General features: G+C 36.9%; 1 protein-coding gene across 1 annotated transcript in view; it reads left to right on the plus strand.

Moving 5' to 3' along the window:
* Nucleotides 1-17,897, plus strand: part of ARFGEF1 (ADP ribosylation factor guanine nucleotide exchange factor 1) — a 101,075-nt gene that overhangs the window by 16,174 nt on the left and 67,004 nt on the right. Inside the window, exon 2 of the mRNA XM_050890783.1 lies at nt 16,391-16,421. Coding sequence (XP_050746740.1) covers nt 16,391-16,421 — 31 coding nt within the window. The remainder of the gene's footprint in view (nt 1-16,390; nt 16,422-17,897) is intronic.

Here is a 17,897-nt window from a genome sequence, read left to right on the forward strand (position 1 = left end):
ATGGCAGCAGTTGAGTGTTGATAAATGCAAACTAATCCATATGAGTGGAGGAGGAAACCAGTTCAAATTGTGCATGCACAAACATGGGCTCTAAGTAAGACTTTTATCCATTGGAGGGGGAAGAATTTCGGTTACTGTGAAAGATTCCATCAAAATATTGATTCCTTTGTCAAAAAGACAAATACGAAAACAATAGAGAAAAAAATGAAGCTGTTACACCACTTTATAAAGATACCATGTATTCCATGTGTAGTTCTGCTCTCTGCTGCCTCCCAAAGAGACAGTGGATTTAGAAATGATGCATTGGAAGTCAACAATGATGACTGAAAGTATGGAATGTCTTCCAGAAGAGATCAAGCAGACTATGCCTCTTGCTCCATGGAGGGGGAAAAAAATGGGGAAGATGGATGTAAAGGAAGTTTGTAAGATTGTAAGTGGCATAGACACGAAGAGAGAATAATTGTAATTTCTCATAATGCAGATCCAGAGATCCTGTAAAGAACCCAGCTTACTGAAAGTAAAGCAAAAAAAATATTCTTTCCTGCAGCTTGTAATTACGTTGATCCCAAAAGTTTAAATGGTTTAAAAAGTGATTAAATGAAAATTTAGCAAGGGTTGTCAAACCTGCAGGAACAGTCTTTGTGCAGGAAGAGTATAAGCCACAGATGGCTAGATGCTGGTAGGAGGGGACTATTGCAGCATTCTTGCCCTGCTTTTATAATCTGCATTTACTTAAGCATATGCTGTTGGCCACTCATGGAAGCAAAATACAGGCTAGGTATCAAGGGTTTAAGAAAAATTTGCCATTCTTGTATCTTGTTGTCCAATACAGTCTGATGTTTTTAGGTTTGATTTCTGCGTTTGTTCCCCAGTTCTCAAAGTTTACGTGAACTTTATTTAAAAATCTGGGATAGGGATGCTCTGTTTTTGTTTGCATCTTTGAACACTGATCTGCTTATGTGTTTCATGAAACATTCATTGTCTGTTGAGCTTGATTAGTTGCCTTTGTTCCTCTTGTTTGAAATTTATTTTCATTTAGTTCCATTATGTCTGCAGTCTGTGGTGAAATAGCTTTTGAGCTGGGTAGTGCAAAAGTTTGAAAATGTTTATGCTAAATTATCTTTTTTATTATTATTTTATGTATTAAAATGCATGTTTAACTACAAAGGAAAAAAATGGTTTTCTTAACTAAATGGACTAGAGCTACTGCATGCAAATCCCTGTCTTATGACATGAAATGATGATGAAAATACTGGTGTTCTGGGAATGGCATCATGAACTGAAGATAGACTACATCTAGAATTAAACTTTGCATATAGGTGTAAAAAGCTGTGTTGTATCTGAAGTAGGAAGAACAGAATGCTTGTATAACACAAGGAGAGCTCAACTGCTGCGAAATATGCTGCAGCTTCATTTTCCAGTTTATGTTTGGTTTGGCCTTAAGAATTTGATTCATAAATAACCCAAGTACATACGTGAAAATATAGTCTTTTTTCTTTGTTTGAGTTTCTGTCATAATTTATGTATATATAGCGCTTTATGTTTACAACTGTAATACTGTTGTTAAAATATGAGAGTATCGGTGCTGAGGAAAAATTGAGAAACTGGCTTTGTGACTTAAATGTTATCTATCACTTGTTCTTCTGTTACTAGGTTGTTGATTCTGTCATGGGAGCATAAACTCTTGAAACAGGACTCAGTTAGAGAGTAAGATGCCTGAGGTTAGGGGCCTTCATATGTATCAAATCTCTTGTATTCCACTGATTATATTGATCAGCTCTCTGCTAGCTTTGGAGAATGCTTGGGCAAGTCCTGAAGCACACCTGCTGGCTGGTCTGCTGCAGAGTTTCCTCAGCTGTTGATTGCATTGACAGCTTGCACTTAGAAGAGGTCAGGCAGCATGCATGAAAACACGCAGGTAGAAACATCATATATATCAAACTGAATCCTACCTTGAATATGACATTTTGTGTTTCTAGATGTAGGTTCTATTGAACGATTGGGATGCTTTTTCAGTTGTCAATGCAAACAATTAAAAATGTTAATTAAATTTTAAGAGTTACTCAGATACTTAAGAGACTTGTTTCTGTTAAGCCTTTTATTTATCGCATTGTTTGAATGCAAGTGAATGCTGAAGAGATGTTCTTGTGTGACAGAAGTCTTTTGGAAATGTGTGGAGTCAAGTCATAGAGAAGTCTAGATTGAATGGAACCTATGGAGATCATCTGTTGAAAGCAGGGCCTTAGATTAGGTTGAGAGCCCTGTCAAGCAGTAGTGTGAGTAATTCCAGCAGAGCAGAGTCTACCACTTCTCTGGGCAGCCTGTTCACTGTTTAGATATTACCAAAGGTAATAAATAGGCGCTGGCGTATCGGACAGACTGTGCAGAAATTTCGCTCTTACAGGCATGGATATGGTGGAAGAATCCAGCCATTACATTGCAGAGGGGTGAGAGAATTTCTTACTATCAGGTCTTTGTTTTTTTGAGTTGGGCTGCTCATGTTTGCCTGCTTTGAACTTAAAGGTCAGACTTAAAGATGATCTTCAGAGAGAAGCTCATTGTGTTCTTTCAGATGAGTTACAAATCGCAGGATTTTGTTCTGGATATATTTAATTTCAGATATGCTTTTTCAGACAGATGGAAATGATTTGATTGAAAATGCTTTCCCCATTTTGAACGTACTTTTGTGTCTGCAAAATTTGCTTCTGCTTCTGTCATCTTTGTGTTTTGGCAGAAAGTCACATTCCAAGCAGAGTATGAGGGATGTGCTTGAGTTTCTGATCTTAAAAATGAGGGAAACTAACCTGCTCTGTTAACGGGCAGGAGGAAGCCCAACTTGACATGAAAAGGCACAATGTGCATTACCACAGGCTTGCCTTCTTTGTAAGAAATAATGCTACGCTTCTTTCATATCTGATAGTTTTCACCAGAAATATCAGACATAATCAATTCTTTTATTTGCCTGTATTCATGAGTTTCAATTCTGAATTTTCAAAATAAAAAAGAATCATCTATGTTATGTTTGAGTAGATAGGAGTACTTTTTATGAAAAGTTTATCAGGATGTCTGAAACAGTGGTAGAGGCTGGAAATGTATTAGTATTCTGACTGCAGTTTCAGTCATGACCTATCTTCTGATTCAAACTATTAGTTAAATGCTTGTGGTGTTTCCTATGTTCTGCTGAGTTAAAACTTCCTCTTCAAGTTACTGGGGAGTAAAAATCACATTCTATATGGAGATACTGTGTGTGTGTACACATATGTGTGTGTATATATATAAAAAAAATTTTGGGGGATATATATAGTCTTAAATCTCTACTTTCTACTATGAATCTAAAATAGCTATATTATATTCAGTGCTCAAAGGGAAAAATATAAAGACCTAGATTCAAGTTAATTTCCTAACCGAGAACTTAACTTTCTTGAAAACTGAGGCTGCTTTTGACTTCTCTACATTTCAGAGGGCAACATATCAAGCTGCTGTGGCAAGTTAAGAGTTATTGATGATTCATCGTCTCTAGAACTAGGCAAACACGTTTCACAATCTTAAACAACAGAACTACTGGTTTCCTTGTGGCTTTGAGGAAGTGTAGACCCACCATGCTCAGAGAGTATCTGCAGTCCTGCTCTTACATGGAGTACAAGCTACAGTTCTGCTGACTGAAGCAAATAATCACTCAAATGAACTAGGGAATATTTGAGAAAATTAATAGAGAGGAGGACTGGATGTATTGAGTCTCTCCTCAGTACATCCTATTGAGAATTTCTGTCTGTCCTGATTTTTCACTCTTTTCTCTTTGATGAATATGCTGAGAAACTAATGTGTCCCATCAGTTGAATCAGGTAAACAAGGGGGGGGGGGCGGGGAAGGGGAAGTCCAGTTATCTTGCACGAACTATTCTAGAGAAACTGGAGGATTTACATATTATTTCAGACCATTAAATTCTATCATCCTTCAAGGCTTACCTTCCGCCCCTCCCTTAAATTTGAAACTTGATTCAATTAGTAGATTCCTAACTCTTTTTAGTGGAGTTACAGGTATTTCCAGGAACTTCACACACACAGAGTGCTTTGTAATATTGGGTTGCAATGATGGAGGGGATATAAAGTCTCACTTTTATAAAGAATTATGTTGATTATAATCCCTATTTTATGGAATTTATAATTGGTAGTTAGTTTCTCTTACCTTGTTATGGGTTACTTAGATGGCAGTTATGATTCTCGGCAAGAATATTTGAAAAATCAATTACTGAGGCAGAGAAGCTGCCTTTTTTTTTTTTTTTTTTTTTTTTTTTTTTGGGTCTCCAAAGACTTGCAATGCTTTTCTTAGTCCAGCATGTTGGTATTTTCATGAGAAACATGAGTTGGTAAGAACCTTTTTGTATACTGATCTGTATCCTGTATACCATTGCACTCAGTTGGTAAAATTGCTTTTTATGTAAATTACAGTTATTCTGACCTAAATAATTGTAGTATATCTTTTGATCAGACTCTTCTAGGGGGTGTGTCTTAATTTGGTTGTTTCTCTGCAGTGTTTTGTCCTCTCATATTCTTTAGTAAAGAAATAAATGACCTACCTCAACACACATTTTCATGTTTCCATGTTGAATTTAATTTTCTGTTCTTTCTGTGATTCCAGTCTGTTATAATTTAACACCCCATATTTCCCCAGCAGTAGCAGTAATACTGGCTAAAGTATTTTTCTTCCCCATCCTACCCTTAGCCACATGGTAAAACCAGATGAAGGAACTGATCCATATTTTTTTAAAAAAATTTTAAAATTTAAGTTAAAAACTTCAACATTTACTTTCTTAATCCAGTGTTACTTTGTTACTTTTCAACTGGTAAGGTCCCTCTGAAATTTTATAGCAGGCACGCACAGACAGTTGTACTGCCGTAATATAGATAGATGATGCAGTCAGGAGGAAAGGGATGTTAAGTAGCAAAAAGGTTTGTGCTGTTTAACACATTGAACAACATTCTAAGTTTTTCTTGCTGAGTAGTCTTTCTTTGTTCTGAGTAGTAGTTGACTCATCTGTCTGCATAGGATATATATGCTGCTTACTTTCTTTAAGCAGCAAAAAATATAAAAAAGTAATAATATCTGAGTGAAGTTAGTTTATGCTCTTTTCAAAATGCTGTGCTATCTGCCTCTTTATTTGGATAGCTGTTGCTGTGTTTATATACTGGGGTTGTAGCTTCTAGAATCAGGATTTACACAACTCACAAGAATTTTAACACAGGACATGAGAAAGAAGGGTCAGAAAACATTATACACGTTGTGAATATGAAGAGGAATATGCAGCTGCAGGCTTCCCCCCCCTTTACCTGATAAAGAAACATTATTGTCCTTGCAAAACTTACTTCATTACAAAAAATACTAATGCTGATGAAACATAGTGGGTAAACTTCGTATGGTTTTGCAGTGTATTTATTCCAGTGCACCTGTGGGCATCCACTGCAATGGGCAGTTCTGTTCCAGCTCTTCCTTCCCGAAACATGTGATACACATGAGGTGTGGCAACTCGTGATCCTGCAGCTCTACAGTGAGTTGAAATAGCTCACTGACTCAATGAAAACTAAAATTATCAAGCTATTTAAACTTTGTGCTTTGGCAGTGATTGTGTAAGGAGCGTGCAAATAAGCAGAGACACGTGGAATAGGAGGAACCACCTTTTTTGGTCGTCACCCTCAGCTGGACTGGATTTAAGCATATTGGAAAACTGTAGCTCTAGGCAAGATCCTTTCTATAATCTGGTTAGGTGACTGTGTTTGGTAAGCAACCAAATTGCGTGTATGTTAATGCACCTTTTCAGCAACTTGTGCCACGAGTTCTGAGTGTGAAACCAATATACGGGGGTAGTGGGAAGAGGTATCAAAAAAGGCTGGAACAAGGTATTTGAAAGGTATGCCCTGCTTGATTAAACTAAATGTACATGGCTGTCCTCTTCTTGTAACTGTGTTTAAAGTTGTAAATAAAAAGTCTATTTCCATTCTTTGATTTTGATCTAAGTATAAGAAATTTCTTTAAGGGGTGAAGACACAGGTTTGTATACTGCTGGGAGCTTGCTGTAGATTTAATAAAGGGTGGAGACCCATATAATACTGAGGGGAAGCAGAGGGATTTACTACTGCAGAAAACGAGCTTTTCAGCCACATGTTAGAATATAAATACTACTAATAATGACTACAGTTATCCTTGGCAATATGTGACCTATATGTGTGTCACCCCTCCTCTTCTTCCCAAGTAGTCAGTGAAGCAACTTGACAGTAGTCTCGACTTGATTTAGCAAGTAGGAAGATTATTAGAGAAAATCTAGTCATAAAACCCCATTGGACTGAATGATTCTGAATTAATTTTAAGCAGAATGAGGCCACTAGAGTAGTTTCTTCTTTTGAGTAGATTTGCCAGTGATTCTCTGTTTGAAAATGTCATACCTAATGAGCTGAAGGAGCAGGTAGTAAGGTTGGCTGAGTGGAGACGGGTTGTGCATTCAAGTTTCTGAATTTACACCAGAGTTGCATATTCCTGAATGATATTATATCATGAGCAGGGGTGGGGACAAGCTGTAGCTCTGTATGAATAACTGTCTAAAAAGCAAATTAAGAATAAGTGAGAAGATTGCTTTGCAGATAAAAAGCCCTATAAGGACCATCAGACATACTTACTGTCTTTTGAATTGCAGATATAGAAGTAAAGAAATATTTCAATAGGATTTGCTGCAAACCTTTAACATGTCAGAAAATGTGGCATGGGAAGTAATAACATATAATGTTCCTTTCTTGTATTAGCACGCTCTTCAGAGAATTAGTGTCATCTAAAGCACCTCACCTGTACAAAGTTTGTATTTGTGGCTTTTGATTTTTTACTTTGTATATGTACACATGAATATTTCTTTACGCGCTTCAAAGGTTACTACTCTGTCTTTTTCTAAGCTTATGAGATATGACTTAGTATTTCAGTTGATTAGAGGATTTCAGGATTTTGTAGACCACAAGGAGGATCTATACAGAATTTCATCAAGAATTGTCAGACTCAAAATATAACTGCTGTTTGGAATGCTTCTTAAATAGTGTGATTAATCTGTGCTTCCTGTCCTGGTTTTGGCTGGGATAGAGTTAATTTTCTTCTTAGTAGCTGGTACAGTGCTGTGTTTTGGATTTAGTGTGAGAATAATGTTGATAACATGCTGATGTTTTAGTTGTTGCTAAGTAGTGCTTATCTTAAGCCAAGGACTTTTCAGTTTCCCATGCTCTGCCAGCAAGCAGGTACACAAGAAGCTGGGAGGGAGCATAGCCAGGGCAGCTGACCCGAACTAGCCAAAGGGGTATTCCATACCCTAGAACATCATGCCTAGTATATAAACTGGGGGGAATTGGCCGGGAGGGGCGGATCGCTGCTCGGGCATCAGTCAGCAGGTAGTGAGCAATTGCATTGTGCATCACTTGTCTTTTCTTGGGTGTTATTTCTTTTTTTTTTTTTTTTTGTTACATTCCTTTTCATTACAATTATTATTATTATTATTATATTATTATTCTTAGTAGTATATTTTGCTTTAGTTATTAAACTGTTTTTATCTCAACCCACGAGTTTTACTTTTTTTTTTTTTTTCCTCCTCCCCATCCCACTGGGAGTGGGGAGCGGGAAGCGGCTGCATGGTGCTTAGTTGCTGGCTGGGATTAAACCACGACACTTCCTTACTTATTCCTTCAATACCTGTAAACCTGAAATTGCAGCAGCATAATACATTGGAATGGAAAGCAAGTGGAAGTGTTCAAATATACTCTTAAGGTTGTTTTGTTTGTCTGTACAAGAATTATTTGCTATTATATAAATGCTACATGAAGACCACAGCAGTGACTTCCTTAAATCTGCATGGAGCTTTGCTCTTTTCCATCCATGAGCCATACCTGTATTAGCTGTAATCTTGCAGATAGAGGAAACTAAGTAGAATGAAAGGTTAATTGACCCCAGCAAATAACAGCAGTCATGAGAACAGATGTGTAAATAAACTGTAACTGAGGGTCTATGCTAAAGTCTGGGCTCAGGAATTTTGAGGGGAAAGAAACACTCATGGTGTTCTACAGTGGGGAGAATGTACACAGGTGAAATTCACACTTTGATGCTATATGTGCTTGCATCTGTATTTCTTCCGATCCCATTTCTCTTCAGGTTAGCTTCCTGGATTAAAACAAAGAACAAAAACTGCACCCCTAAAGGCCCAGTGCTGCTATCAGCCTCTCCTTGGACTCCCACAAATAGGATTTTTTGTCCATCTTATAGTCGCTGTGTTCAGGAGGATTTGAGGGAAGGGAGGAGAGATCTCTGTGCATCCTAGAAGGTACGATGGAGGAAGCTGTTTATAGGATTTACAGGAAGACACAGTACTATGATATGCATCTTGGGAATTCCATTTAAGGAACAATTTCAACTTTCATAGTGAGTGATATCTTCTGCAGGCTACCTAAAATACTGATCTTTTCAGTACTATCTTCGTATAATGAATTTGCATACACTATTACCAGTTTCAGGCAAGTCAACCTGATTTGATAATCTAGGGGAATAACAGTATTGTACTAAACTGTTTAATTATTCTATGGTAATTTGAGATCCCAGTGAGGCTTTTTATAAAGCTTTCATTTTTTGTCTGTTTGCTATTTACATACACTGATCCGGATTAACATTGAAGATAGATGTATTAAAAGTTACTGAAAGTTAATTACACTGTTACAGTTAAAAAGGAAATGAGAGAGGAAAATACCATAATTGGAGTTTGCTAGTGACTCTTCTCCATACATCTTCAGCACCAGAAAATATATTGAAACTGGAGTATTTCAGAGTTTAGAAGTAGTGAGGCAGAGGCTCTGTGAGAGCAAGAAGAGTGGTCAGCTGGAAGCGTGGAGAAAATTTCTATGCAGTGTATATGCTTGACACTGTTTGTCTCTTAGCAAATCCTCAGCTTTGCAGAAGACCTGTAAGGGGTTTAGATGTTAGGAACAATGTTTAAGTAAGAGCAAGTGCCAAATTTGCAGCATGTATTTTTACATAAACTTGCTCTTTTTTCTTCGACGTACTGACTTGGCAGAAGGTGCCCACAAAGATCATCTCTGGATCATCATTGTCTGAGTGTAATGGATCTTGAGTTGAAAATGGCTGTGTGTTTCTCCAGTTCTATTGTTTGGACTCCTTAGACCTAATTATTTTAGTTTTTTTCTGAAGTGTGTTATTGGCTTTTGGGTGTTAATACTTCCTTACTTTAGCTGAATAGGCAAGAGACTTTTTGACACTGTTTGAAGCTAACGGATAGCAGATATCAAGAAAAGAAACAAGTTTTAGATATTTATTTAAAAATATATTCTAATAACCCCTTTTGGGGGAAACCTTACTTAGCATGATCTGCTTGGAATTTTGTCTCTGAGAGAGAGATTGTTTTTGGGACGTTTTTTTATTCCTGTCACATTTATATGGCTTTACTACTGTGACTTCAAACGTGGTAATTTTTTTTTAATTAAACTATCACTGTATATGGAATAATCTTATTACACAGTTGGGAATATAGTTAATTAAAGTTCTCTTCAAATAAATACTGAATTTCTAGTTTTATATTACTTACAGTACATCTGACTTTATCTTGCAGTTTTAAATTGACAAATACCTTTAGACTGCTAGGTCTTGGAGGGTTTCCGTATACCTTGACATGGAGAAGGAAGGTTTCAGTATTGTTAATGATGAAAAATTGGGGGTTTTTTAATCCCTTGGTTACCACAATATTTTGTATGATATTGGAGACAGTCACTAGAATACTTGGATGAAAGGAAGCAAGCCAAGTCAATTCAAGCAAAGCCTTTAATGTTCTAATAGGATTTCACTTTTTTTTTAACTATAGATATCAATATAATTTAAATTCCTCTTCACTGCATGTTCCTTGGATCTCATCCACCTGCTTTGACTTGAAAGAATTGAATTCAAATTGCTTCCTTCTCACAGTAGTCTTCTATGCTGCAAGTAATGTGAGGTCCAAACATTGACTTGTTTCCTTGGAGTGTTGCAGCCTGTGCTGCTTTGGCTGCTTCTACCTTCTGATTATCCAGGATGGTTACAATTCTTTAAAATGCCACTGCTTACTATCTTGAATTCATTATGTATTTAATACCCTTTTTTTAGTTGTAATGTCGTTATGATTTTTAGTCATCTGCGTACATTTTTGGCATTAAGAAGAGTTGCAAAATCCAATTTTTTTTTTTTCAATACTAAGTGGAAGAGTAGCTGCTTCTGCCTCTCCGGCAGTGAGCAGAGGAACAGCCGTATACATTTTGGATGTAATTTTTATGAGGTAAACTTTTTTTTTTCCCAGTGAAAATACAGGATGTTTTCTGTTCCAATAGATTTACTTTCAGTTAGGTAAACTTTTAATTCTGATGTTTACACTGAATATTAGTCTTTAGATGTGCAGATCGTTGTAGAACTGAGACTTATGCACATGCTTCTCTGGCAGGCAACGTCAGTTGTTTAGAGTACTGTATTGTGGGAATGTAATATGCTCTTGTTTTTGAATACAATTCTCATGCAAGAATGGAAAAAAATAATGTGAGATATGTATTAAATGTTTAAGTGTGGGGGTTTTTCCTAGCATCATACTTTGTCATGAAATTGTGAAGTATTTTTCCATTTTATGGTAAATAGTTTGCCCTTTTCTCAACAGCAATCTCCATAAGAATTCTTTTCCCTGTAATCTAATGTACAACTTGATGTTGAGCTGATACTGTAGAATTTAGCTCTGTGTACCATTCCTGAAGGTAACCCTTTAGTTATCCCTTACTTGATGAGAATGTTATCCTTGACTTCTGCCAAAGTATAACCGCAGCATATTTATAGTTTACATGATACCTCGGCATATTTAGGTAAGCAGAAGGAAATACTATCTAAAGATAACCTAGAGGAGAGGATCTATTTCAGATGTAGGGGGATGTTGGCATAGTAACCAAGGGAATAATCCAGTCATAAACAAATTTCAAATGGGAATTAGAGATACCCTTCAGTGTAGTTAAGGTTTAAATCATCCTTTGAATTGGATTAGCGGGGTAAACAGTAAATTAGTTCTAAGTTGGAGTTTGATCAGCGTTATAGACCAGTTAAGACAGTATTGCCCACAGCACCTGCTTGACCTACTTGGCCCATTTTTGACCTTGCTGATTCGGTGTTATCCACTGTCATTACAGAGAGATTTGTTAATTTTATAGTTGCAAATGAGATTAGCTGGTTATAAGATGATAAAGGGAGACAAAGAAAACTGGAAACTAGTTTGGTTTTTTCCTGCTAGAAACTATGAGCAGTCTGAAGAGGGTAAGGAAAAGTGTTCAAATGACATGCTGAAGTAGTGAATTAAAGTTGGAGAGGTGAGAATGGAATTATGGATACCTGTTGTGGTGGTTTACCTCCGGCTGGCAGCTAAGCCCCACGCAGCCACTCACTGGCTGGTGTTGAGGAGAGAGTTGGGAGGGTGAAAGTGCGAAAACTTTGGGTTGAGGTAAAGACAGGTTAATAAAAAAAAAAGGGGGGGGGGGGGGAGGAGAACAACAAAGAAAAACAAAACCAAGAAACACGAGCAATGCAAAAAACCAGTAGCTCGCCACCAGGCGACCAGTGCCCAGCCAGTCCCCAAGCAACGGCAGGTAAACTCCCCCCCCCCCAAGTTTTTATTGCTGAGCATGACATCATATGGTGTGGGATATGCATTTGGTCAGTTGGGGTCAGCTGTCCTGGCTGTGTCCCCTCCCAACTTCTTGTGCACCTCCAGCCTGCTCGCTGGCAGGGCAGTGTAAGAAGCAGAAGAGGCCTTGATGCTGTGTGAGCACTATTCAGCAATAGCTAAAACATCCATGTGTTATCAACGCTGTTTTCAGCACAAATCTGAAACGCAGCACCATACAAGCTACTAAGAAGAAAATTAACTCTATCCCAGCCAAAACCAGTACACCTGTATAACAAAGGTCTTAGACCTTTTCAGAGATTTCTTTGAAATTATGATGGTCTGTACAAGTGTAGATGAAATGGAAAATTATGTTGAAACTAATGTACATGACTCATCTTACCTGCTTTGTGAAACAGTTGATGCATACTATTGTAAAACCGCAAAATATTGCATCTCTTTGATCAGCTCTATCTTCTGTGTGCAAAAGCTACATATATTTCCATTAATTCTATAATAGAGCTCTATGAAGAGGTCGTCTTCTGGAGCTGTGTGTGAATGTGAGAGTGCAGGAGGGATTTATTTTAGTATTTCTGCTGCACTTTATTTAAGAGTACTAAATATACCCCAATTAGTTCCTTTTAGGACACATCATCCTTTCAGTGCCATAGAATAATCTGAGCTGTTTTCCATGGTAATTCTGTGTTTACGTCGCATAATACAGAGAAAGACTCTGGAAGCTGTAGTCCTTTTCTGCAGTTGTCTTCCCCTGTTCCAGCATCTTACATCCTTCCTTACTCTTCCTTCCCAGAATGAGTGGTGTTGGTGAGATAATAAGCTTTTCCAGCTCTTGGATCCTCTCCTTTGTGGTTTTGGTTGTGTGTTTTGGAGAGAGGGAGAGCAAAACAAGGAAGCAGCCTATGTTTTCAAGCCTGGCTTCATCTCCCTTTTCTAGCTAATCTTTAGTTTTGCAGGGATTACTTTTTCCCCTTTAAAATAATGTATCAGTCAGTGTTCTGGTTCATTTGTCTTTAAGATTGTTTATCTGGTGTGAGAATTGTTAGTTACTTTTATTATAACCTGTTTTTCTGCTGATAGTGCTTCTTGAACTTTTGTGTGCTTCCTACTGGATGTGGTTGTTACATGACCATGAAATTGTACTGTGATTAACTTATGTTTTGTTGTGGAGAGCAGAGGGAGCAATCAGACAGTGAAGGAAATTAGGTTTTCTCTGTTCTCAAGGGTAAAAGTAAAGTTTAAGTCTGCTGTCTACCTCCTTCATAGTAATAGTATCATATCATGTGCTTATCTGCCATTTAAAATATTTTAATCTTCTAAAATAATTGACGTCGGCCACTATAAGAACCTTTCTTTTTATTTAACAAAGGTTATAAAATCCGTACTTTCACATTAATAGACTGATGCAGTGCTGCTCGAAATGGTAGTAACATTTAATTAGATTGACGCTTGCATAAGCTTTTTCCTTGTAATTGTAGTATACTTCCTTCAATTACAAAAATTTCCATTTTCTGATATGAATTGTTGTGACCAATTCTGAAGACAATCTCTTGTAGTATTTTAAGAACGAATAGTGATAATTTATTAGAGTATCAGCAGCGCAATGAGGGCTCTAAGCAGCTCTGATTGGATTTTTTTTTATTATTATTATTTTGGTAATCTTTGCAAGTACTGTTTATAGTTTACAAAGCAGAGAATAAATTCAGAGATAATCTGATGTAGCATCAAGCTGACAGCTAGCGGGTTTGATACATTCTTTTAGTTCAGGAATAAAATGAGTTAGTGCAAAGCGGAACCGCTGTTTCTGATCTTTCTTTTCCTGAATGTTATTTTATGTTTGTCTGTTTGCCAGGGACTGTCTTTGTTCATGCACTGCTTTCAGCTCAAGAAATTTGCTTAAGCATACAGTTTAACCACTGTTTTGGAACCTGTAAAGTTGACTACGGTGTCTGAACACTCAGCTACTGTCACATCTGCTTTAGGTAGTGCCGGAAGAGTATTTGCGTTTAGGACATGTGCTGTCTTTTAGTGGAAAAATACTGTTGTTCATGGGGAAATGGGGAGGGTGGGGAGCTGAGAACTGGCTTACTTGTACTTCCTTAAGCAATTTTCACACTAATTCAATACTCACAACTGTTTCTATTCTGAACAATGAACAAGTTGCACTATAATTTGCACGTTCCCTAGCAGAGAGTAGTTAGCCTCAGGGGGTTAGCGTTCAGTGGTGTGGTGCAGGCTGAGAAGGGCAACCAGAATTGGACATTAAGTAGGGCTTCGCATTCTGTTTTATTTATAGCAATAGTCTGAAATAATTCTTTTTCTAGATTTGTTTGTTTTTGGTTTTTTTTCCCCTAGCCAAAGTATAAAACAGCTTGTAAATGCACAAATCTTTGTGTTTTCAATAGTCGTTGACTCCTGTACCTAAGTGATCTTAAGTAAAACTGTTAAATGAACTATTGTGTTTGTTTCAGATTATTAAAATCTGATAAAATTGTAAACTGAAATTTGTTATAACAAGTTGACATTGATTGCTTTATCTTGAATTGAAATGTCATCTTTCTTTGTATTAAATACCATAAAATGGGTTATAATCTTGAATTATAATTTAAATATAAAACAGTAGAAATGTTTGTTAGCATGACTTAAGTTCAAATTTTATAACTAAGTGGTTTCTAAATTTGTGTGTTAATCATTTTAAACAAGAACTTTATATATAAAAAAAGATGATGTAAAGGAGTTTTAGTCACTCAAACTAATTCAAGTTCAGTAAAACATGATTTCTACTTTTGTGTTGGGTGTCTGCCTGCCACCTTTTTAATGATACTACTCTAACACCTTGTGTCATTTTACAGGCAAAATTTGTTAATATTTCATTGCTGTTATTAATGGAATTACTATCCGAGCAGAGGATTACGATTCCCTTACTTTCTGCAGTCTACTGTGTTTCATTCTGTGTTAATAATAGTTGGGTATTGGGTGAGAATCTGCTCAGTTTTGTTGCTTTAGTTGGAAACTTTGAACTTGGAAGCCATTTGGCAGTTGTATCTGTTGGTTGGTAATGTTGTTTGTTGGAGAGACTTCAGAGCATCTCAGGGAGGAGAGTTCCTGGGTGTGAATACTAAGGTGGGAGGTAAAAAAACGAAAGGTATGTAGATGCTGGAAGGGAGGAGGAGTTTCTTCGCCTTCCTGTTGGTCAGGAATTTGTCTTCAAGCAAGTAAATTAATCAAGTGTCATAACCTGGTGGGAAGGCATACTTTCCTGAAATGTTGCTGACTATAAGACTTGTTGTTATTATTGTTACTCATTGAGGAATATTGACTATCTGGAATATGGAATTATTTTCATGTTTTGTCTAGTCCTGGGTAACACAGATTTGAACCACTTCTGGACTAGCTGTTTCTCAGATGAACCACTGACCTGCTAACCTCTGGGATTTACTGGGGGTAAACAGGAGCATCAGTCATACCAGAAATAAGACTTTGATTGTAGGTTGACGTGTACTCCTTATGTTCACTTCTCTTGATGTTGAGCAAGTGTGTTAGTAAACATATTTGATACTAGTGATTTGTGATAAAATGTCAAACTTAGGAACCTGTGTTATGTAAGTGAATCAGTATGACTGTGTGAAACGGTAAATGAGGGATAGGACACAGACGATGTGTGCTTTTGCTGCATGGGAGCTTAGTTAGAAATATTAATTATTTTTTTGTTGTTGTTAGAATCAACCCATGCCACTAGTTTAAAGCTTAGACACAAAAATCAAAGTGAAGTGTTGGTTTTAGTTGATTGTGGTTTTGCATGTTTGAGCAGGACTTGATTTTAGAATGGATTTCCTGAGATGATTTCTTAAAACATATATATATATTCATACTTGACCCTGTACATTTTATTTCAAGAATGTATTCCTACAACATTGGAAATCCTAGTCTTTCTGGAATTTCCTGTGATTTAAGTGTGCTAAATAACTAGAGAATACAGACAAAAGCACTCTTGAAATTGAAGATATTTCCTAAAATTAGTTTCAGTAATTTAAAATTACTTTTAAAATGTATTGTAAAAAATTACTGAGAATGTTTTGTCAACAGCATTAAACTATTAGTCCTTCTGTTTTAATGTATTTTAAAATAGTATGAAGTAGAGCCTCTACACACTTTTTTTCCCTCCCCTCTAGTCATTACTGTGGTGTCTAACGCTGTGTTTAACAAAACGCTGTTTTGTTAAAACCAAAGATAATTATTAGTCATCAAGGTTTCATGTAAGAATCAGCAATGGTGGTTTCTTTATTATTTTTCTATATAATCCACAGTTAACAAGCAGTGTATCCTTTATTGATAGATTAATAGTTTTAATAATATTTGCATTTTCCTCATTATTTCTATATACGTGAGCTGTGAAAGAGCTTGCCAATGTCTTGGTACATGCTAAGGTGTTTAGCTGGCATGACTGGATGCAAATTTGACTATAGATTTGTAAAGTAATTTTGATACAGTTTGCAACCAATGCAGGTGAAGAGTAGAAGCTCTTATGAAACTGCTTATAAACATGTATTTTCTGTTTTAAACTAATCCTGATTTCAAATGTTTGCCTAAATAGTTTTGCTTTCCTATCATTTTCAGTTACTTAATTTTATATTTGTGGTTATGATACCATTTCCATAACTATGCCTTTGTTTCATTTTACAGAGGAAATAAAGGCTGAGACAGAAAAGCAAAGGTATGTGATAGTTCATCGTATTGAGTTGATAGTGCTTTTAACCTCTTAAAATGTGTATTGTACTTGTTCTGCATTTGGGAGTACAGGCTCTCTCTGAAAAGCATTTTCAGTATATTTTGTAAGGTTGGTGGTATCTGGAAACATGCTAAAAGTGCTGCTTCTGTGACTGGCTGTTGTGGTGCAAGGCGTAGGGCCTGGGAGTAGAGGCAGAAGATAGCTTAGAGGGAGCAGGCTGATATTGTCTGGCCAGGGAGGGTAGGAATGGGGATCAAGGTTAGAAAAGGTCTTTGTGGGTGCCACAGAGAGAAAGTATTGGTGGAGGGGCCAGAGCTTAAAAGGCTCCTGAAGTGGGTTCAGAGGAGGGGGAGGAGCCTGGAATGAAAATAAGACTTGAACTGTGAGTGAGCAAGGGGAGGAGGCTGGGGTGAGGAAGTGGGAATGGGTAGAGAAAACTAGTGTAATTTCAAAAGATGGTGTCTGGAAAGGACGTTGTTAGAGAATAGGTGTAGATTTCTGCAGGCAATTCATCTACAAGTGAAGGTAGAAGCCAGAATTGATGTTCAGCACTCTTCCGCTATCAACAATTAAATATTAAGTATTGGTAAACTGGAATCCATTATTGGTATTTAATTACATGTTCCACAGGATCTTCTTCCTCATTCAATGTACGTTACTAACCATGAGTCAGGGCTGTGTGGTGAAGACTGTTTATACCACTTGTTAAAAGAATCGGATCAGTGGGTGAAACTGATGATGAAAGTGTTCTTAGGGCTTAAGCAGATGAGTGCTGCTTGGGGACCTGTGTTCTGCCCCATAACTGAATTTTTGGTTTAGGCAAATCATTTAAACCACAGCTGTCAAAATTGGCTGCTAATGATTTCTGCTTCGTCTCCTGGGCATTTGAGCTAAAATCTACAAGTTTTGGTTTGGAAAATGTAAGCACTTCTAGCTGGAAAGGAAGCCAGTGGGAATTTTGTTTCAGAAGATGTAAAGGACAATTTAGTATCAAATATGCTGAAAAATTTAGTCTCGCAGCTTATCAAATTGGGCACATAAAAATTAGTGGATGCATCTGACTGAGTCGCTGTGCTTCAGTTTCCACCAGCAAAATGAAGCCAATACCATCAGCTCATAGTAAGGTTGTAAAAATAAATTTAATATTTGTGTAGTGTTCAGAAAATGTTGCACCAAGTACCACAAGACAGTCTCAGACAGAAAGTAATAATGTGGTTTTATAATAGGTTTTACTTAGAGTAGTATAAATAAAGCAGAAGTCTACATTGTGAAGCATGATAAGAAAAAAATGCTTAAAGTTAAATATTCAGTGAGGGACATTTGTTCTGGGCACTGCATAAGGAAAAGTAATACCTAATCCTGTAGTTAAAAACCATGCTAAAACTAAAGAGAACGCTGAATTATAATGATTTATATAAGTATGGTTCAGCCATTTCTGAACTTCAGGTGCTTAAATTCTGT

This window comes from Gymnogyps californianus, chromosome 2 (assembly GCF_018139145.2).
Source record: "Gymnogyps californianus isolate 813 chromosome 2, ASM1813914v2, whole genome shotgun sequence".
Lineage (NCBI taxonomy): Eukaryota > Metazoa > Chordata > Aves > Accipitriformes > Cathartidae > Gymnogyps > Gymnogyps californianus.